We start from the raw sequence: 23,630 nt of genomic DNA on the forward strand, positions 1-23,630 counted from the left end.
TTTTTTGTAAGTTAGGATGTGACTAGGCTAATGAAGATGGATGTTAGAATGGTTTTAAGTCATTTCAATACTTGTTTGGAAAATAAAATGTAGAAATGATTTAATTATTGTACTCATTGAAGTCATAGAAATGTAGGGTAGAATTTGAGCAAAGTTATGACTTGCATTGAAATTTCCCTGATTGCAGGTGATATTGACATTCGGGTTTGCGTTATACTCACACTCACATGTATGGAAAGGATATCTTGACATAATTACTTGCATTACATGTATTTAAAATGATTTTGAAGCTTTTCCAGTGACGTTTATTTATTAAATAATCACATGAGAACATTTAGAGTTGATTAAGCATTGACACTTTGGATAATTCTGGAATGGATTGATCAATTAAAAATAAGTTGAAGAGGTAGTAGTAAAAAGGATATACATTAACAATTTAAAGTCCCACTGTCAATATTTGAAAACAAAAATCTACATTCAAATCTTATCTGGAACAGTTCATTGTGTTACAAGCCATTTGTTCTTAATAGTTAAACTGTCACTACTACAACTTAAGGGGTATAAATAAAATGCTTGAAATGAAGTCGGACTAGGTAGATATCTAGGCCTAATTATAATGTAGACTTGTTTTCATATCGATTACCCGACGCCAAGACCACTTCTACTGTACTAGCACTAATTTCAATGTAGGCTACTTAGTTAGTAGTCTTACCCCAAAAGTTAGAAAAGACTTCGTCAGCAAAAAAAATTATTTACAATCGGTACATCTATGATTAAGATTTGATTTATGCAGTTTTAGTCAAATACTAGCCTACTATAAAGTAACAAACTTCATTTACATTACCCAGGTCAGAAAATCTCCTCAGAAAATAAAAGACAACTGTTTAGTGTTTGTAGCCCAATAAATATAAGAAGCTGACGCCGTTAAAAACAGTGTAAGCCTAAACATCAGAATATTGCGCCAAAAGCAAACCAGTTAAAAATATAATTTGCGGGTCACGGAAAGATAACTCTGTTTGGAAACATGGTTTGGTGTAGAGGAGTAACCGAAGTTGGCCGAGTGAAATCTGCAGAGATATGCCGGGTTGCCGAGTGAAAAATAGAACGTGACTCATTGAAGATCCAGTATTGTGCGTGAAACAGATTGATTCTGTGACTAGTGTTGAGAAAATCTTATTACAAGGGAGGTAACTCTTGATAAAGGAATATTGTGTCTGGATATTCGAAACCGTACAAGTGCCCGTTCGTCATTTCCTTTGTTTCCCAACATGGTCGAAGGAAAAGTAAATTTAACGGATGAATAGATTTGTTTTGAAGAAATTTAATTTGTGTGATTTTGTCATGGATTGATCCCAGGTATTAAATTACAGTTTATCAAGTAGTATTTCTGTCTGTGGTCGGTGCGATTTACTGATCTGGTTTTACTTAAAATCTCAGATCGTTTCCATCGTAAACAAACAGAACTGATCGTTGAATAGCTACGATTGTGTGCCTTTGACTTCAGTTCCAAGTGGCAAACTCAATTTCTTTATTAATGCATGTAACATCTTAAAATTAAATAATTTTATACTAGTATGACTAATTAAAATATACATTATGGGAGATTAGATAAAGAGCTAGTAGTTCTCACTATATAAATTTAAAAACTAGATAATGTAAAAAGGGAATTTACGGAAAATTTAAGTCAAATTGATCCACTCTGAACCAAGTATTTAGCGATTGAATTTTGGGCTTAGCCTCGATCATCATTAATAAAGTCGGTACAATTATCCATTTTTTGATTTAATCAAAAGCAGTAGACAAGGTTCTAATCCAGTAAATCTCGCAGACTAGGGATGCCATCGAGAGTTGATTATGGTCTGGATGAGTTAATTAAGGTCTAATTAATAACTTAGATAAGATTTCAGGCTTAAAGAAAGACCTGCAATTGGCAGATTTAGCTCTTGCATAATGTATGTTTAAACGTACAGAGGCCAATGTAGTGGCACAACTATCGCCTAACTACAAATATTCACGTTTGAATAAATGAAGTGTTGCTTTTATCTGACATACACTATTAGCCCATTCAGATGCTGTTTTTTTTAAGACAGCATCGTGTTGTGTTCACATGTACATAAGCCAAACCAGTTTAACTATTCTGACCTCTTCGGTCGGAGGTTAGAGTTAACTACGCATGGGTAGCTTCATATTTTTATTCGGTTCCCGCAGGCTTTCGATAACATTGGCACTGTCTGACCCCGATATTTTCACAGGAATGTAACTTACTGTGTACTGCGCATGCTCAAAGCAAGCTGTAGCTGGGGTTTTTAAGCCAACCCGTTCAGACGGCTAAGATGAACCAGTTTAAAATAAAAAGCCTTCTCGTAGACAGGTCGTGAGCTGGGTTTTTTAAACTGGTTTATTTGCCCCACATTTGCGTTCAGGCGCTTAAGTTAAACTAGTTTAACGATCCCCGGGGTTTTTAAACCAGTTCAACTTAAGCTTCTGGACGGGCTATATGATACACCGTCATACATCTCCCGTTTAAAAATGGCTTTCCTAGTAATGGCCAAACGCCTTGATCTTAAATACGATGATTTATACCTGTTTCAGGTCAGATTATATGCCTAATTGTAGTTGGATGTGGCAGAAATATTATAAATAACAATAATCTATCATTGTTTTGATGAAAAATATGGCCAATTTTGCTTACTGAGGCTCGATGTGAATTGCAGTAGGCTTTGCTACATGGAACTATATAGCACCATCTCTTATCTCAAAACACAGAGAGATGAGGTTTGTTATCTAAGCGTTGAAGTACTATACTACTGTCCCAACATCAACACAGACTATTGATTTGCCTTGGAAACAAAATTATCAGGAAATTGGCCAAAGGCATTTCAGGAGAGAGTATATAAATATTGTGAGATTATAAAATTGAATTTAATAAGAAGAGATGTTGTCACAGATAATTGTTCAAGGTTGAGTTGAACGTATCAATGACGTATAGATAGTAGTTAAGTCTTTAACTCAATATCATCTAAAGTCTTTGACATTAAAATCACGAATTATTTGTCATTTTAAATCAACATTGATGTTGTGATCTTTTCGGGAAAAGATGGGCTTCTGATATCCAATATTTAAGACAAAATAAACATTTTACCATTGGTACATCTACACGAATTGTGTACCAGAATACATTTCAGCGCCATTTGTAACGAGGCTAGACATATTCCACAAGTCTGTCAAACGGTGATGCCATATTCTTACCTGAAGAGCATGCACAATAAATACTTCCGGTGTAGACTGGAAGAACCAGAGGCTAGAGATTCCCATTTGATTCAGACTTTTGGCGTATTTTGCCAAACATAACATATTTGAAATTAGAGTAAAAACCGGAAAAGATATATACATTCATAATCATATGATATAATTATATTTAAAAAAAACACAGACAGAGGTGGCACATATTACAGTGCACAGCTTCACAGTCCAAAATATCTCAGCAATCTCTGGTAGGAAGTGGAAGTTTTATATTTGGAAGCCATTTAAACACCTAGTACATCCACCACTTGAAAATTAAGGAAAGTGTTTTTTCATCTCACCACCCAAATATAAAGAAAACAATGACTACAGATCTAGGGATTCCCTGATACTTACATGTACAATAGTAGTCTGAAGTTTTATTTTTTCCTTAGACATAGAGTAATAAGACTTTATGAAATATCCATACTTAGTAGTAATAAACCCTGTCCCAAATATCTATATACAAAAGCCAACAAAAATGATTATGTCCCAGAGTAGAGATCCAATGAATGTCCTTGACTCGAGTCATTCGTACAAGATAGAGGCCTGGCAAGGGACAACGTATAGTCATTCAGATGGGATGAAAAACCGAGGACCTGTGCACATAAAAGATCCCTTGTCAGTTGGAATAGTGATAGCACACTGTATGACAGTTGGCATATGCCTTCCTTTATTATCCCAGTCAGAGCAGAATAGTAGGATGTTAAACCCAATTTCATATTTGAAATAGGACAATTAAATTTTATTTCAATTGATAAAGCAGAAGTTTATTAATTTTAGTTTTAAAAGCAACACACAGTTGATTATTTCTCGATAAATGGTGGCTTTATCTATGGATGTAACATATTGTACATTGACAGATTGTCATTCCTCAAAACAAGTATATGTAAATTCATTAAATTTAATAAAATGGACAAATACTGTATATGGTGTATCCCTTTAAAGATTAACTCCGGATTGAGTGTTCCCTGTTAAATAGATTTCTGTAGTTAGAAGCTCAATTTTTTTTCAATAAACAGATACAGTTAATTCTTTGGATTTTTAGTTGTGTCAGATATATGTGAACATGTAAACTAAGAAGGCAAGTATACAAATAGTAATAGAATTACCATGTAGCTAATCTTTTGAACATAAGAATCAGTGAAGTGTATCAATTGAGGTAAAAATAAAAGTAAAAATAACACACCTTACATTGTTAAATCAAGCGACTACTTCTAATCACGTTCTATTATCTCTTTAGGCCCGTCTACTTATTATAACATGTTCATCCTTCCGTTAGTAAATAGTATATACGTCAATGTAACTGTTGATTTAGATGGAATACAGATTACAAGACATATACTCAAGGATATCTACGAACAAAATGATAAATTACAGGTTTTTATTTGAAAATTATATATATTTTTCTTTTAAATAACACCAGTTGTACTGTTGGATTAGTTGGAATACAGAAGACATATTCTCAAGGATATCTACTAACATACATGTAATGATAAAATACCGATTTTAAATTTTAAGCTTACATACATGTATTTGGCTACAGGTTACAAGAGACATTAAGAGTGATAATTGAATTTCTAATGAATATGGCCATCATAGTAAAGATTTCCATGGTTTGAGAATTGTATGCATATGTGTAGGATGGATCAAAGGTGTTTTATTTTACTTACGTCAAGACATTAATAATATGAGATTGCTATCATATCAACTGCTGTAGGATGTTTAGATTTTTTAATCTTGAATATCATTTACCGGTAAATCATAATACTTTAAAAATAGTTACACACAATTATTAACATTTCACCAAAGCTTTCAGTATAGGTTTCTTCCTCCTTGTGTATGCATATCAATTTACGAGGAACATCTAGGCTTACATGTAACATATGGCATATCAGTATGTTTGTCGCTTGCGTGTGACTTAAGGCTATACATATTCTTAGATCCACAGGTTGGTAAAGTGAACCATGTAGATTTCATTTATTGTCATATGATATTTATCCTTTAATTATTTCTAATAAACTTTTAGATCTAAGTTGATGTCTTGAACTTTTTGTTTCGTGATTTTTAAATATGGTTTAACTGAGGTGTGCAACTATCATTTTAATAACTCTTATATATTTGTATTGGACACTGCCTTGTTTACGGGGCGGGGTTAGTGGGGAGATGGGAGGGCGGCGGGGGGTGTGTGTGTGTTGAAATGTTGTTTCTTTGGGGGGGGGGTGAAATGTTGTTTCTTTGTCCGATATATCCACAATAAGGTGCTGGTTCACTAAGCAGTAGGTCACTCTCATGATCGCTTACAGTTTTGGCCGAGAAAGTTCCATGGGTTTTTCCAGCATTACAGAGGGCCTAGCAAAGAACAGCGTTTAGTTGTTCAGATAGGACGAAAAAATGAGTGCACTGTGTAAACTTTGGTGTGCATATAAAATATCCATTACAGTAGGAATTTAAAAAATTGTGTAGGCGGCCGTTGAATATATGGCGAGTTTGCAGGTCTTCATTAGCATTAAACTTTATTTCATTTGATATCCAGTTCTTTAAATGAATGTTTATGTTGAATACATGTAAATGATTTAAAAGTAATTTATTTTAATGTTTTTGTTTCAGTTTAAAGTACTATGGAGTATAGATGGAGTTGGAGGGCTTGTATATTATTATTAGTAGTGGCCTTATGTCAGGGCAATCATTATTTAAATCAGTTTGCTATACAGTGTGAAGATGGTAGAAATACGGCCGAGAGTATTGCTCGAGAACATGGATTTATTGTAGAAAGAGAGGTAAATATTTTATACAGTTGAATAAAGTGCATAGCAATCATTGTGTGTGTAATAAATCTCTATAATATAATGTAATATATTTGTTTATGTAATATTTCCTTGTGTTCTTGGAAACTACATGTACAACAGTTTGTCAGTAAGAGGTCTTGAGTGCATCCTGGAATTGGCCAAGAATGTTCTGCAAGATTTTCTAGCCAGGTCTCCGACATACTATACATTATGTATGCAATACTTCTTTCTAGTGTAATATGTAATATAATAATCTATTTATATCGCACAATATCCGTTACATATACATATAGCACCCAGATGATTCATATTTTAAACCAGTAAAGGATATATAAGTGTAAAAGGCAAAGATCCACTTTTTTGTCCAAATTTCCCAATTTTTTTACAAATAAATATGAAGGTGAACATAAAGCATCAAAAGTGTTTTTTATGATATCCGCAGAAAAATAAGATGTTAAAATGCATTATTCAAGAGCTAAATCTACCTATTGTTGGTCTTTCTTCTTTAGGCCTGAAATGTTATCTGAATTATTAATAAGACATTAATTAACTTAACAAGACCACAATCAACTCTTGATGCCATCGTTAGCCTGCGATATTTTGTGGATTTGAATACATATTGTGATGGATGATTTAACATATAAATGGATAATTGAGACTATTTATTATTGTGCCAAAGGGTAGTAATGAATTCCAAGGCTAGCCTAAAATTGAATCACTAATATCTCGGTTCAGATTGAAGCGATTTGACTGAAATTTTCAGCATATTCTGTTTTCATTATCTATTTTTTAACTATTATAGCGAGAATTGTCTGCTCTTTAGTTAATCTCCCATGATGTCCCTTTAATCCATTATATGATATCCAACATTATTTCTATATTTCAGTTGCCCAATATAGATGTATTTATACTGTCTCATCCACATGTTCATCACAGATCTAAAAGAAGTGCTCAAAATATTTTACAAAAATTACTCGACCATCCTCAGGTAGTTTAAATGATCTTTATATTCTATCCTTACTCAATAGTAATTGCAGGAGGACCGCACTACATGCAAAACAAAACTGGCGGACAAGACAAACTACATAGACATTGCAGACAAGACAAACTACATAGACATTGCAGACAAGACAAACTACATAGACATTGCAGACAAGACAAACCACACAGACATTGCAGACAAGACAAACTATATAGACATTGCAGACAAGACAAACTACATAGACATTGCAGACAAGACAAACCACATACACATTGCAGACAAGACAAACTACATAGACATTGCAGACAAGACAAACTACATGTACATAGACATTGCAGACAAATCAAACTACTTAGACATAGCAAGAAATAAACAACAAATATTAAATCAAGCGAATTAATGTTTTACTCATCTTGAAAACTTTCACTGCATTCAAAATTTGAGAAGTAGTTTTTGTCTTAAATTTGATGAATTTATATGTTTTAGGAAATTTTAATGTCATCTGTGTAGATATTTATAATACACTCTTGTTCGAATTAATTGCCGCACTCATGTTTTTCACTTATTTTTGGCTAATTTGAAATTTAACTGGCATGTGGCATATATTTCTCCAATTTTGCATGAAATCTAACTTGAACATGCACCATAAATTTTAAAACGTTATCCCTCTTTCATGCATTACATGACATTGCTCTTGTATACCAAATGCATCACCTATCACCACCACCTTAGATTTCTCTTTTGTCACTTGCCACTTACTTACAAAACGGAAGAAAAGCATTTATTATATCTGCAGGTTATTCATGCTCAACAAGAGATAGAATTCAAAAGTGTTAATGAATTAATTACATGGCATATAGTCTTTTGTACCAAATGAACCCTTTTTTGCCTATTACTTAAAAAAAAACAACAGAAGAGGCAAATTTGTTGTGTAACAATACAAGAATTTATTATATTTCTGGACCAGCAACTGGGCGCTAACCGCTACTCATCTTGTTCTTGTTCTTCTTCGGGTCACACTCTTCGAAAAAGCCTAAGGCTCTGTTAATTCAAGTCCAAATGACATGAAAATTGGCATGCTTGTTCTTTGAACAATTCAGCATTTATTTGATGAATTAGTATTTTGAATTTCACCCAACAACATGGTCAGTTCCTGGTCCATAGTACGATCGTACTTGCATTGAAGGTTCTCCATGCTCATAACAAGAGATGGAATTGAATTACATGGCATTAGTCTTGTGTACTAAATGAACCCTTGTTAGCATGAATATTTTATGTTGCCAAAAACACATATTAAATAACAATGAGAAATTTGTCTGGTGACTAAAATAATTTATTACTGACATATTTTTAAAGGTTCTCCATGCTCAACAAGAGATGGCATTACTCTCTTGAACCAAATGCAACCTCCTACTCTAAAAACAAAATTGAAAAACCAATGAGAAATTTGTCTGGTGACATTTCAAGAATTTATTATATTATTTGCAGGTTCTCCATGCTCAACAAGAGATAGAATTAATACGTGAAAAGAGAGGTATAATATATGATAAACAACTAGAATTACCTATACGTGAAATACATGATGATACAGTATATCATAGAATAGAATCACCACGGTTACAACTAAAAGATGTCATTCCTGGCAGTAGCATGCAACCAAGAGATCCCAAATTCCATGATCAGTGGTATATTGTAAGTCAATATTTATTATCATGTACTCGCAATGAACAGTACCCAGTTGTTAGGATAGAACAAAAAAAAAGAGGTCTTCTAAACATGTTGGTTTTGCTTTCTCAGTGGCGCAGGATGGGGGAAGGGGCTGGCAAGGAACTGTGTCTATTCGTTTCGATGTACGAATTATCAAGGTCTTGTGTACGTAAAAGATCTTTTGACAGTTGGAATTCAAAATGAGACTGAGTGGTTGGGTAGCTGAATGCTTTAAAGAGTGCACATCGGATCATAAGGTCTGTCATTAAGTCAAGTACCGTGGTTACGACTCCATGCGTTTACGTGATGAGTAGTATGGTTGCCTGTGTTTTCTCTGGTTTCCTCCCACTGCTATGAGCAAGCGAATTATTGAATTAATGTTGAACCGTATGTTAATCCACACCAGTTATCGAAAACTGCAAGTCAGAGGTGACCGGCCAACTAGAGCTCGAAGCATGACACTCTAGATCATTAGGCCATCCCAACCTGGCTCTGGCACTTTCTGACTGACTGAAGTTGGTTCTTTAACATCTGCTTCCACTAAAGTGATATCACAGACAAGATGTAGGAGGGCCGAAGCTTCTTCCTTTATATTTAGAAAATGATTTTGCAGCCTTAGGCCATGGAGTGGGTTTAGTGGGAAGTTCTTCCCTTTATTTAATAAAAAACATATTGTGTGGTAGTTGATCTAAAGAGACCACATTTATACGGACATATATGTGTCTCTTCTCTAGATTGGTAGATGTCATCTTTGTGGGTTTAATGTTTAGGTGCCAGGCCCATCTTATCATAACTTCCCCTTACTCCACTATCCTAGGGGGGTTGGATGGCCGAATGGTTAGCACGTGCGTGCGGTATCATAAGGTCTGTCATTGAGTCAACCGGCGTGGTTTCGAATCCCCGGTTGTACGTGACAAGGAGTAGGGTTGCTGTTCAACATCGTGGGTTTTCTCCGAGTCCTCCGGTTTCTTCCCACTGCTAAAGACCCCTACGCGCAAGCGAATTACATGTATAGAAATAAAATTGAACCACGTCTTAGTCCCGAAATGACCTAGTTTGTGTTGAGTGGACGTTAAACCCCATTTCTCTCTCTCACTCTACTATCCTACTTCTGCAGGTTTGATATTTTCGGTATTTCGTCAATAGAATTATTTATATACCAGACCGTTACTATGTCGTGGTCCACTGATTACAAGTTTTATTGAGCAGAAACAAAAAAAGTAAAACAAAAAATTAGTGCTAGCAAGAAATGTATTTTTTAAATTTAACCTGCAACCATTCTCATTTCTTTCAATTTTTACTGTGCTATTTAACACAATAAGGTATAGGTCGACCAACAACATTGTCGTTTCAGAAAAATGTTGGACAAAGTGGAGGAGTGAAGGATATAGACTTAAACGTTATTGTAGCTTGGGAAAATGGATATACAGGTACTGGTGTAGTAGTTAGTATACTGGACGATGGAGTTGATCATACCCATACAGATTTGAAAGATAATTATGTAAGTTGATTAATATTGCTTTGCTAATTGAGTACTCAAATACATTCCTGAATTTGATATATGGATAACCATGGGGTTGGATGCCGTCTTGGGTTCTAATGTAAAATCTCAGGACATGACTATTGGATAATAACACCCCTCTAAATGCGAAACAGGAAGTGGTTATCTCCTAATTGTAACATGCTATTTTAAGATTTTAAAAAAAATTACTAAAAAGAGGCGTGTTATTGTCCAATCGCCAGTGTCAATTGACCAAGCAAAATGCAAGATTCACCCTTAAGCATGTAACAATATTCCACAGTGTAACTTTTTTTCCTCAATATGTCTTCTGTTCTTCCTGACATCCTGCCCCTGTGACCCATACTTTTCTTCCTCACCTCACAACTAAATCAGAAAATATCCTTCCTCACACCAAAGTAGAAAAATATCCTTCCTCATTCATAGATGAATTTTTTTTTTTTTTTTATAAATTGCTGAAAATTTCCTTCCTCACAGCCAAATAATCGATTTTAAAAATCGTTCAAATGTATCATGGTTACACTGTAATGAAGGTTGAGTTTGAATTTCCTGAAAATCAGACTGATTCTGACCGATAAAATGGCAGCTCCCTGTTCGCAAATAGTGTAAAGTATGTAATACCAAGGTTGTGGACCCTCTATAAGTTAAAATTGTAATCTGATTTTGATGAGACTTAAAATGTATATTTACATCTCAGAGATCTCAATTTATTCGATATTGATGCATGTTGGACGGTAACATAATTGATTATGGCCCCTGATTGTATACCAAATTCGTGTTTTCGAATCCCCGGTTGTACGTGACAAGGAGTAGGGTCGCCTGTCCAACCTTGTGGGTTTTCTCCGGGTCCTCCGACTGCTAAAGACCCCTACGCGCAAGCAAATTATTGAAATAAAATTTAGCCATATGTTAAATGACCTAGTTTTGTGTTGAGTGGACGTTAAACCCCATTTATTTCTCTCTCTCTCTGTGTATACAAAATCACTTTTTTAGCTTGTTCTCTGTCCACATCTTGCAGCCGCTTGTTTTCAAAGAAATTGTTTTTTTTTATGTCATGTATCTTCTCTTCTTCACTCTGTACCTTTTTTCCTTGATATTTATTGGCACAAATGGAATAATATATACCCCTGTTGGATAAAGATTTATATTTAGTAGGAATATGAGAAGTTTCTAGGAAACTAAATCAATGTTTTACATTTCAGGATCCAAAAGCCAGCACAGATTTAAATGACAGAAACAGTGATCCTATGCCTAATGTTACTAACATTTACAATAGGTAAAATAGTTTTCTTAGCTCTATTTAGATTTATTTTATTGGTACAAATTATTAGGCCATTTTAAAAAAATATACGTTTCTCTGATACTCCTGTGTCACTTGAAAAGCCATGTTTTATTTTAAAAAATAAAAAGTCTTATTAATTACTGCATGTAAATATTCTGTACACAGAAATATACCGTAGGCACAATTCATCCATCATGTATTCATCCATCAGAATCGATACTGGATAATCATACATTCCCATGAAATAAGTGTAGTGCCTTGAAATGTGATGCTTGTGAGAAATCATTTAGCCCAATAGTCATCTTTTGACAAATGAAATATAAAAAAATCTATACCTCCCTCCTGCATAAGTTTTTTTTGAAAGATTGTCTGAAAAACAGAATATATTTTTTATTTGGAATTTAAGAAGAATCCGATCATTGGTTTTTACTCCGATTTGGGAAGAGATATGACAAGTTAGATATGCTCAAGGAAGTATTTTAAATACACCAAACCTTTATTTTAACTTTAAACGGAAATCTGTGTTAAAGGCAATATGCGTAAATGTCATGTTTCACAGGGGACCACATTGTGGCTATAGGGACCTTTTCATCTGTTTCTGCCACATGCTTAACTATATTTGAAATACAGATGTGACGTCACTCTTTGATGTTGGCGTACCATTATTTCAAATAATCGCACGGGCAACTTGCCAATCGTACATTATTTATACTAGCGAAATATTGGACTCGTGTGACGTATTTCACTGTAAAAGCATGTGCAGAGTGTCTGTATTTTAAGTCGTTTAATCGTCTCAAGCTTAAGACATTGCGTAATATATTGTAAAAACACATGGGCCTACGGCCTTCTTGTTGTTACAATATATTACTTAATGTCCGCTCTCGATCATTAAACAATACATAAATAACCTCTGTTTCAACTTGTGCTATCCAAGCTCTGCACAGAATTAAAAGGCTATGAATCCATGGCAGGAAGCAGGAATTGGTGTTTAAAACTGTTACATATATTATGTGTTTCCATGACAGTTGTCAACCATAGCTCATTTTGTAATGTTCAGTGAATTCTTTAGTTACTGACAATCGAATCATTGATAAATCGGCATCAAAAGTTAATATTCTTTTGTTCATTATTTAATGTGATTTAATTCCACTAATCTTCTAATGTTTTATCCTCTCTTTAGACATACACAAACAGGTAACTTGTATGATATGTGATTGTGGTTTTTGCATGTATTATAACATACATTTATTGTCAAGTATAGGTTGATTTATCCCATTCATTTGATAGTTACAATTTTTATTTTTATTTTATATTATTTTGATCTTGATTTATCCCCTTTATTCAAAAGTTGAAACATTTATATATATTTTTTTCGTTGTTGTGTAAGAGGGGAAAATATTTCTTTTTCTTTTTGTATATTTACCGTTTTTGTTTGCTGATTTCTGATTTGTTTTAAAGAATTGAAGTATTATATTATTTTACATAGGCTTAAAATTGTTTGCATTGTGGTGGGGATGATATATATTTAGCATTCTTAATGCATGCAAGCTTAGAAAATAATTTATATAGTTATCAAATTGTTTACATTGTGACGTGGATGACATATATCTGACGGGTTTTTTTTTGCATGCAAGCTTAGAAAATAAGCATATAATTGTATGTTGGTGTTCTGAAAGATATACTTCTGAATTTTGATAGAAAAAAACACAACTTCCTGGTATATAATAAATCATAACACAATATTTATGGATAAAACAGCTACTGATTTATTTAGGTGGCGTTTCGAAGAATATTCTCTCAACGTGGATTGTAGATTGATACAAACATTAACTTTCATACAAAAACATATATTTAATTATTACAAATTGAATTCATTTCTTGTTTGTAATCTGACTTGGTAATCTGACTGAATCGCATCCGTCAGTGAATTATATCTTCTGATTAATAATCAAATATCAAATAACCAGAATACATGTTAGTAAATGATTTCATTATCGTATCAAATAATTTGCATTGAACAGATGGTTGTGTGTAGTGAAAGTCCTTGTATTTGGTATTGTAGTCATAATACCAGATGTATATTTGGTATTGTAGTCATGGTACAAGATGTGTATTTTATATTGTAGTCATAGTACAAGATGTGTATTTGGTATTGTAGTCACAGTACAAGATATGTATTTGGTATTGTAGTCATAATACAAGATGTGTATTTTATATTGTAGTCATGGTACAAGATGTGTATTTTATATTGTAGTCATAGTACAAGATGTGTATTTTGTATTGTAGTCATGGTACAAGATGTGCTGGAGAAGTGGCAGCAGCTGCTGACAATGATATGTGTGGTGTAGGCATAGCTTATACATCAAAAATAGGGGGTAAGTGTTATGACAGTTTAAATGACATATAGCAATATGTTATAAGTTTTCCCATTGTTCTACACCAACTGGCATGGGCTAATCAAGAATACCATACAGTATGCTATGAGGGAATTTTGACAGGATGGTGGCTCTATGGCCTACTCTTATTTCGAATTCCAACTCTCCAAGGTTCTTTTACATGTACGCTAATGTGTACACAGGACTTCCAAATAACTGGATGCTGTGGTATGTTATAAACATCTTGATGTTGTTCTTCTTGGGAGCAACTCTCTTTAGAAAAAGCCTAAGGCTCCATCAATTCAAGAACAATTGACATGAAACCTAGCATGCTTGTTCCTTGGATGAGATCACAATTACAATTGCAGCGATAATGCCATGTTCCGTTCCTGGTCAATTAGTACTATTGTATTTGTTCAAATACGTTTTTAAAAGATACGTTCCCAGAAAAGTATTTATCGGGTGGTTATTTCCAATGAAATTATGGCAATTTTGGTATATATGGAAAGTAGAAATATCCAATCTTACTAGAAATATACTGGATTCCCTGAAAAACACTCATGGAGCGCATACCTTACAAAAATGTAAGCGTTTCCCTAATGGCAGCCCGACGATTAGGAATGTCTGCTCGCGTGACGTCAAAGATTGCATGCGGAGATTGAGCGCTTGATGTACATGTTGATAAACTTTATGAAGAGATAGACGTACAACACTTTCTGGGCAATGGATAATCCGAGAATTTAATTAGGCTTTTATATTTATGATAAATGGATAGCGATTAAAAACAACATCGTCTTGTGTATGCAATGAATTCTCCCGCGACTTCACACCCTTTGCTAGGTAGTCGTCACCTAAGTCACGTGAAACAAACATGACCTCTTTTAATAGATTTTTTATAGCAGTGTTTTAAGAAGGATTGAAGCAAAATTTTGATAGATTAATTAGTTTGAATATGTTTTTTAGTCTAAATGCATCATCAAATCACCCAGTTTGTAAACGGGAATGTATCTTTTATGTTAAATTTATATTATTAGGTGTGAGAATATTAGATGGTAAAGTAACGGATAGTCTGGAAGCTGAAGCTCTTACATTTAATATGAATTATATAGACATCTATAGTGCATCATGGGGACCTAAAGATAATGGTGCTACAATGGAAGGTCCAAAATTTTACGGTGCAGCAGCTTTACGTAAAGGTGTTACACAGGTAATATATATAATTTTGTATAATGGTCTGAGGAGAAAAATAATACTGACATTTCAGTGGGTTGGGGTCAAAATTTAAAAATGCATTATTTATGAGCTAAATCTGCCTGTTGCAAGTCTTTCTTTTGGCCTTAAATGTTATATAAATTATTAATTATTAATTAGACAGTTATTCACATGATAAGCCTATAGTCAACTAGGGGGGTTGGATGGCTGAATGGTTAGCGTGTGCGCGCTGTATCATAAAGTCTGCAGGGTTCCCGCGGTCCTTGAAAATCCTTGAATATCCTTAAATTTAAAATTTCATTTTCAAGGTCTTGAATATCCTTGAATTTCGCGGAAATAGGAAAATATCCTTGAATTTCAGTTGAGATCCTTAATTTTGTTTCAAATGTCTTCAATTCCTTTTAAATATGAGATTATAACGATAGTTGGTAATGTTTCGGTTATTTTTAAGATAATAAATTGTAACTTTAGGCTAAAAAATGTCCTTGAAAATCCTTGAATTTTACGTATATTTATCCTTGAATATTCCTGAAAAAATGTTTGACGAAGCCGCGGGAACCCTGGTCTGTCATTGAGTCTACTGGCATGGTTTCGAATCCCTGGTTGTACGTGACAAGGAGTAGGGTCGCCTGTCCAACCTTGTGGGTTTTCTCCGGGTCCTCCGGTTTCCTCCCACTGCTAAAGACCCCTACGCGCAAGTGAATTATTGAAATAAAATTAAACCATATGTTAGTCCCGAAATGACCTAGTTTGTGTCGAGTGGATGTTAAACCCCATTTCTCTCTCTCTCTCTCTATAGTCAACTATCTAGACTGTCAGGTAATTTTAATGAAGAGTGCGAGAGAGAGAAATGTCCATTTCACACAAACTAGGTCATCTCTGGACTAGCCGATTATAGTACAATTTAATTTCTATTATTCTCTTTCGTGTAGAGATAATTAGCAGTGGGCAGGCAACCCTACACCTTGTCATATATAAAATTGGGATCAAATCTCCACGCAATAACAGATCTTATGATTTAAAGTGCATGTTAACCACTAGATCACACAAAGACCCCAACCAGCCACCTCCAACCACAATCTTAACAAGCAAAAAAATAGTCTTGTTTCTCCAGTAGTGTTTCTCAAGTAGTGTATTACTTTTTTTTTAGAACATTGTAAAACTATAATATTTTTTAGAACATTGTAAAATTATATTATTTTTTAAAATGTTGTAAAATTATATTATTTTCTAAAATGTTGTAAAATTATATTATTTTCTAAAATGTTGTAAATGTTATTTTAGGGTCGTAAAGGATTGGGTAATATATATGTGTGGGCTACAGGTAATGGCGGTGCTATGGGTGATGATTGTAGTGCTGATGGTTATGTATCAAGTATAGAAACATTATCAGTTGGATCTATCACAGATAAAGGAAGACGACCATATTTTATGGAGAATTGTACTTCAACAATAGCAGTGGTACCGAGTGGTGGGGAAGAGGTTCCGGGTGAAGAAAGAAGACATAATATAACTAAATTGAAAGTTGTAAGTAACAAGTTCTGTTCACTGTTAATTTCAATCAAAGATAGGTGAGATTAAAGCATACCTTAGCTGTTTCACCATGATTTATCATAAGGCCATATAAAATAAGTATTTTGGTTCTCCGATAATCGGGGGGTTGGATGGCCGAATGGTTAGCATGTGCGTGCTGTATCATACGGCCTGTCATTGAGTCAACTGCCGTGGTTTCGAATCCCCGGTTGTATGTGACAAGGAGTAGGGTCGCCTGTCCAACCTCGTGAGTTTTCTCTGGGTCCTCCGGTTTCCTCCCACTGCTAAAGACCCCTACACGCAATCGAATTATTGAAATAAAATTAAACCATATGTTGGTCCCGAAATGACCTAGTTTGTGTCGAGTGGGCGTTAAACCCCATTTCTCTCTCTCTCCGATAATCCCATGACACTTAAAAAGGACTGCAATGACCCGTTTTACTTTTTAAAAAATCAAAATAAAAACAATCTCATTAATTAATTACCACATGTAACTATTTTATCCTGGTTTCAGGAAGTAACTCTTTAAAACGCCTTGGAAGAATCCAGAAATCTGGTGTGGGCTCATTTATCAAGTATGCAACCCTGATAAATGTTGCTGACAATCATAAATGATACTGGATTATCATAATTTCTTGTAGTAAACATCATAATAAGATAAATGTCGCTCTTTGAAATGTGATTTAGCCCAGTATGGTCCTGAGTACCTTTCTTGGCCAACACTGTTATCGATCCTAATATGTCCACTGATCCGTCTCCACTCTATCATAAAATATACTGGGCTAAATCACATTATATATATATATATATTTAACTATAGGTAACAACAGATATAAATAATGGTTGCATCGAGAATTTCCAAGGAACATCAAGTGCTGCACCATTAGCTGCTGGTTGTGTTGCTCTACTTCTACAGGCTAAGTAAGTTGATTAGGATTTTTTATTTCCATTTAAAGTCCTGATGCGCCATTTGCATTATTTGCTAAAATATCAAATTTCTCATGACTTAATGCATGCTTTTATGTACTCAGATTGATTATTTACTATTTAATTATGAAAACAAAATCAAAAAACCAACCCGAGATATATTTCCCTCTCTGTGGAGAACAAAATACCGAGCAGCATACATCAATAAAATTTCAATTCCACTTAATCTTTGTAAATTCTGAACAGAATTGAACATTTTTGGTTTTTTTGTTAGGACTGATATTCCTTTAGTGCTAAAATCATGCATCAGGACTTTAATATAGATTATCGTTGAACTAACTAATTAAAAAATGTACAAGTTGTCTGACTATGACTTCTTAGATAAATGAGTTATCAAATATATGAACAATTAAATTTTTTTTTAATGGAAAACTGGAAATCAACATTTTTAAATTTTGGTCTGTTCTGTGCATAGTTTATTAATGGTTATGAGAAAGGGAGAGAGAGAGAGATAGTGAAAGATTGTAATGAAAGAAAGGTTATTTTGAGACTTGCATGTAGGGACCTGTCGTGGTGGGAGGACGCGGACAGACGACCCTACTCTCTGAACGTGCAAGCGGGGAATTGAAATCATTCTCAGACTTTATGATCGAAAGTGCATGCTTAAAACCATCTGACCCCCCAAACCCGTTGGTTGCTAAAGAATGCAAGACACACACAAAAATAGCATCATGAGTATCATTTGTTTTACAATTTCAGCCCTAATTTGACCTGGCGTGATGTTCAACATATAGTTATACAGACGGCTAGAATTCCCAGTATTGATGATAGCTGGATTATTAATGGTGCAGGGCTTCATGTCAGTCATAAATTTGGTTATGGAGTAATGGATTGTGGTAAAATGGTTCAACTTGCACAAACATGGAATAATGTTCCTGAACAACATACATGCTCATATAATAAAACCAATGTAAATCTGTAAGTTTGTATTTGTTAACATTGTACAAAATGTATAGGCCTTAAGTACTTTAATTTACATTTTAGTATATTTGGGTTTTGTTTGTTTGGCTTCTTTTTCGTTTTGGACAGAACTTTCTATGTGTTTTATGCCAGTTAATGGGAATTTCTTTTAAAGATACATTCCCACATACAAACTGTATAATTTGATGATATTTGGACTAATTTGCTTCAAATCCTTCTCAAAATTTTATAATCACAGGGAGCTACCCTAAACTATAAAAAAAATCTATTTTTAGAAGCCATGTTTGTCACCTACATTGATTGAGGGCGGGTCCATTTTCCAAAATGTACTTGTCATTACTTGCGGTGCATTTACCATACATATTGAGGCTTAAGTAAATTCTTGAATTATTTTCTGCCAACTTGTTTTTCTGTCGTTTACACCCCTCAATTTTCACAAAATTGCCTAACCATTCGATCAAGAAAAAACAACTGATCCATAAGTCAAGCTGGCAGACAACACTTGGATTGCCAGTTAATGATACCCAGACATTTTTGTCCAGTGCTTGCCCCATGGGTGTTTTTCGGGTAATCCAGTATTTTCTAGTAAGATTGTGCGTCTATACTTTCCATATATACCAAATATGCCATACTTTTATTGGAAATAACCACCAGATAAATACTTTCTTGGAAATGTATGTTTAAACATAACATCTTTTCAAGTTTAACCCCATGTAATTCATTCATTGTGAACCATGTTGACATATTCCTACTGAAACCTGCCTTACATATTGAGTGATGTCCTTCCTACTGATAAAAACTACACATCTTTGTTTGTAGGAAGATTGGAAGTCGAAGACATATTGAAAGTGATATTTTTGTGGATGGTTGTAAAGATGATTCAAGTCGACGTATTGACAGACTGGAACACGTACAGATCCATGTCAAGTTAAATCATAATCGTAGAGGAGATATACAAATCTTTCTGACTTCTCCTGCTGGTACGAAATCCGAGATGCTGTCTCCACGTTCCAGAGATGACTTTAAAGGGGAATTTAGTTTCACCTTTATGTCTGTTCACACTTGGGGTGAATTTCCGTCAGGATTGTGGAAGCTGGAAATTTATGATAATCCCGGAAATTCTGGTCGAGATACAAATCAAGGTTGGCTTTCAGAATGGTCGTTGATATTATATGGTACATCGGGCAAGAGGGTTGACAGAATGTTGTCGTATCTCTCCAGAGAACAACGCGCCATCACACCTGACATCGATCAAGTTACAAAAATAATGGACGAAGAACATGTCAGATCTAAAAGAGTATCAATCAAGCGTAACTTCACGCCTAGTAAAGTTGAGAATAAAAAACGAAAATACTCGAGTGAAACAGACCTTATCGCTAATGAACTCCTGAAAGCATTACTAGGTTCATCAAATACAAAGAGAGGTAACTCTATTTACACTGACACCAAATCAAATCATAAGAAAATGAATGAAATCAAAAATGAGGAAGAAAGATTTGATGCAAGAAGTTTGAGTAGTAATTCTCAAAAAGAAAAGAAAAACTTGAAATCTGAGAAATCAGACACTCAATTGTTAATAGATATACTAACGAAATTAACCGAGACATAAATGCAATCAAACATGACAGCATATATTTATTTATATACATCGTCCAAATTTAATATATTTTATATAAGAATGTCATACCTTTTTTGACTTCATTATTTGAGGTATACAAAAATTACTGAAAAAAATTATTTTATTATTAACGTTTCTTTAAAGTACGTATAGCTCTTCATTTGAAACCTTAAAATATAGAAAAGTACACATTAATGTAATATGAGTGTATAGAAATATACATTCGGTGAAATACGTGAGCAGTCCAAATTGAATGGCAGTCGTTTGCATCTGGTTAGTCCAATTTACACAGTCATCTTTTTTTGGATCAGCCATTTTAATTATTTCTGAGTTGATTTGTGGGACATGTTTTGCTTTGTTCATTAGAAATGGCTCTGACGGCCATGTCTGGAAATGATTCTTCAATTTTTTGACTTCATTATTTGAGGTATACAAAAATTACTGAAAAAAATTATTTTATTATTAACGTTTCTTTAAAGTATGTATAGCTCTTCATTTGAAACCTTAAAATATAGAAAAGTACACATTAATGTAATATGAGTGTACAGAAATATACATTCGGTGAAATACGTGAGCAGACCAAATTGAATGGCAGTCGTTTGCATCTGGTTAGTCCAATTTACACAGTCATCTTTTTTTGGATCAGCCATTTTAATTATTTCTGAGTTGATTTGTGGGACGTTTTGCTTTGTTCATTAGAAATGGCTCTGACGGCCATGTCTGGAAATGATTCTTAAATGTTCATTGTGTATTAAATATCGGATATCAAGAGCCCATACTTTCACAGTAAGATAACAATATATCAATATTGATTGAAATTGACCAATCAAGTTAGAGCTATATGCCCTTTAAAGGTCAATGTCTGTCTATGTTATATAGACTATTTTAGCCAGGAAAATTGTTCAGATGGTCAGGTAAAAGAGTTTCTTTACTTGAAAAAAAAAATAAAAAATTTCCCTCACATAACTATGGCCACATTTATTTAAACGTTTGGACTACAGGAACACCAATTAATATTTTGTGTCCAATTTCTGAGGGAAAAAATAATGATTTAAAACCCAAATTACTTGGTTGCTCTTCTCAAAAACTTTTAGTTCCACATTTTTATTTTTTGAAATTCAAAATAATACATTTTTCATGGACTCAAGTGGATATTTATTGGTCAATACCAAGAAGAACTAAATATTGTATTGGTTTGGTCTAATGTTATTGTAATGCCTATTCCATCTTTATTTTGAATTCCATTTTTACAAATTCATTTTTATTTTTTTTAAATTTTATTTCTGATACCTAATGAAAGTATCTCTTTATAAGACATAGGAAAACAAAATAATAATATTGCATTTTCCCAACAAATAACTAATGCTTATGTAAGTATTCTTACTGCCTACCGGTATTCCATATATATTGTGAATTCCCTTTTTTATAACTTATTTTTCTTTTTAAATTTTATATGTCATAACTGATGAAAATGTATTTATCTCTCTGTAAGTATTATATGTCAATCGCCCAAATCCTTGTTAAATCACATAAAACTACTTTAAATGGTCAACATTAGTATGTGATGTTAGTTTAATATTAATTATACATTTGAAAAAATTTGAGTAGAGATCTATTTATGGAGTCTTTATGAGATTCAGTGATTATTTGATTTAAAGGCTTGATGCGTCATTTGCATTTCTGCTAAAATGATATGTAATCAAAATAGCATATTAACAAATGTCAGTTGTGTCACATGTTGGTAGAAATAGAAGTGAATGAAATTATTATTGAATTTGTCTACTGCTTAAAAATTCTAGCAGTTTGTTCTCTCCTAATTGTTTTTTAAATTCTGTATTAACGAGAAGCTTTTTCCAATATATTTTTTTCACATTATGTTGTCATATATTAAAGAAATGTTATTTAATATTTATTATAACCCAAAATTGTTACTTGCTCTTTTTCAAATTCTGTATTTTGCATTTTCCAATATACTTTTCTTACAAAGTTATATTGTAGAAATGTTATGTGATATGAAAACCACTCCCGTATTATAACCCAAAACAACATACTTTCAAGATGTTACTAAACGAGAATTTCAATGATATATTTATCATTGTCCATTATATTTTTTTTTACACATTGTGTTAGAAATGTTGTTTGGTATGGAAACAACTATTATAACCCCAAGGTTCAAACTGCATACCTTATAGATCGGGGGTAGTCAACCGATTACATCCCTTACGTCAATTCAGATGTGCTGTACAACTCTTGTATAGTTATAACTTGTATGTTTATAGACATAATTAGCATTTTTATATGATAAAATTATTAAATATAAAAACAATATTTAGTAAAGCAGATAAACATTTAATGAGCCTTTTGAGTCTGTTTTGGATAATAAAATTACTAATATTAATGAGTAGGCTTACTGCCTTACTTTATGATTATCACAATGATGCAATGTTACTCTTTTTATTGAGAATTCCAATAATATATTTATTATGTTACCATGCATATCAATTTTAACCCTATATGAATTTTTTTCTGTTATATTTCTACCATATCAATGTTTTAACATTCCATATTAACTGTTATCTATTATATTTCTACCATATTAATGTTAATTTCATATGTTATATTTCTACTTTTTTTTCTTAACCACTTTGATATTTTGGGTATATTTGTTTAATAACTTATAATAATAATAAAATGGATGTCTTATTGATTCTTGAAGTTGATTTGTCAAACTTTTTCAACTGTGAGGACCTTTGTCTGCAGCTCCTATTCCACCACCAAGTCCTGAAGTCTTGGCACAGATTCAGTGTTTTGAGTCACTAAATCATTGGGTCCTGGGTTCAATCCAAGTGTTGGTTGAGAAAGTTTATCCAGGATTTTTCCGTGTGGTTTCACCAGGTCAGTGATACAGGAAGGAGGGCTTGGCAAGGAACGTTGCCTACCTTCTCGAAAGGAATGAGAAAATGAGTTTCTGTTTACACGTTGCATGTAAAAAGCCCTTGACAGTTGAAATTCGAAATAAGAGTAAATTGCAGCACAGCCTAATTAAAACACAGATCTCATTTGGTTTCATTTTTTATAGTTCAAAATTTCGTCTTGTCTTTACTACACTAGGATCTGGAAGAGATGTTATATAAATGGTGTTCTGGTTGATGTGAGGGATTAGCCAATGAAACGCTTTGTAGCAGCGAGTTCTTGGCGTGCGATGCATGGAATTGTGGGTATCCTACTAGAAACAATGCTGATTGGTGAATTAACTGACGTCATACGATCAAAAGCTGCATGTATGACCCCTGACATGACCTCCCACTACAACTGGTCAGATCTTCATGTAGTAGAGGCCATCGATATATATATATATATAAAAAGAAACATAGATCTTCGTTTTAATCAGATTGGCTGCATCATAGAAATGAAATGAAATGA

At 33.6% G+C, this 23,630-nt stretch overlaps 1 protein-coding gene across 2 annotated transcripts; it reads left to right on the forward strand.

Moving 5' to 3' along the window:
* The first annotated feature begins 1,236 nt into the window (after positions 1 to 1,236).
* LOC126809519 (furin-like protease kpc-1) lies at positions 1,237 to 22,875 on the forward strand. Of its 2 annotated transcripts, XM_050534143.2 has the most exons (12): positions 1,237 to 1,356; positions 5,893 to 6,062; positions 6,958 to 7,059; positions 8,542 to 8,745; positions 10,115 to 10,261; positions 11,482 to 11,555; positions 13,848 to 13,936; positions 14,971 to 15,143; positions 16,433 to 16,675; positions 17,502 to 17,602; positions 18,368 to 18,586; positions 19,409 to 22,874. In XM_050534143.2, the coding sequence occupies exons 2-12, from the start codon at positions 5,904 to 5,906 to the stop codon at positions 20,196 to 20,198; spliced, it is 2,301 nt and encodes a 766-aa protein (XP_050390100.2). In that variant the 5' UTR covers positions 1,237 to 1,356; positions 5,893 to 5,903; the 3' UTR covers positions 20,199 to 22,874. The 2 variants fall into 2 exon arrangements, with proteins under 2 accessions (XP_050390100.2, XP_055954655.1); XM_056098680.1 differs by lacking the exons at positions 1,237 to 1,356; positions 5,893 to 6,062; positions 6,958 to 7,059; positions 8,542 to 8,745; positions 10,115 to 10,261 and adding an exon at positions 12,742 to 12,755 and having other exon boundaries at positions 11,513 to 11,555; positions 19,409 to 22,875.
* Positions 22,876 to 23,630: the final 755 nt, after the last annotated feature.

This window comes from Patella vulgata, chromosome 2, assembly GCF_932274485.2.
Source record: "Patella vulgata chromosome 2, xgPatVulg1.2, whole genome shotgun sequence".
NCBI classification, from domain to species: domain Eukaryota; kingdom Metazoa; phylum Mollusca; class Gastropoda; family Patellidae; genus Patella; species Patella vulgata.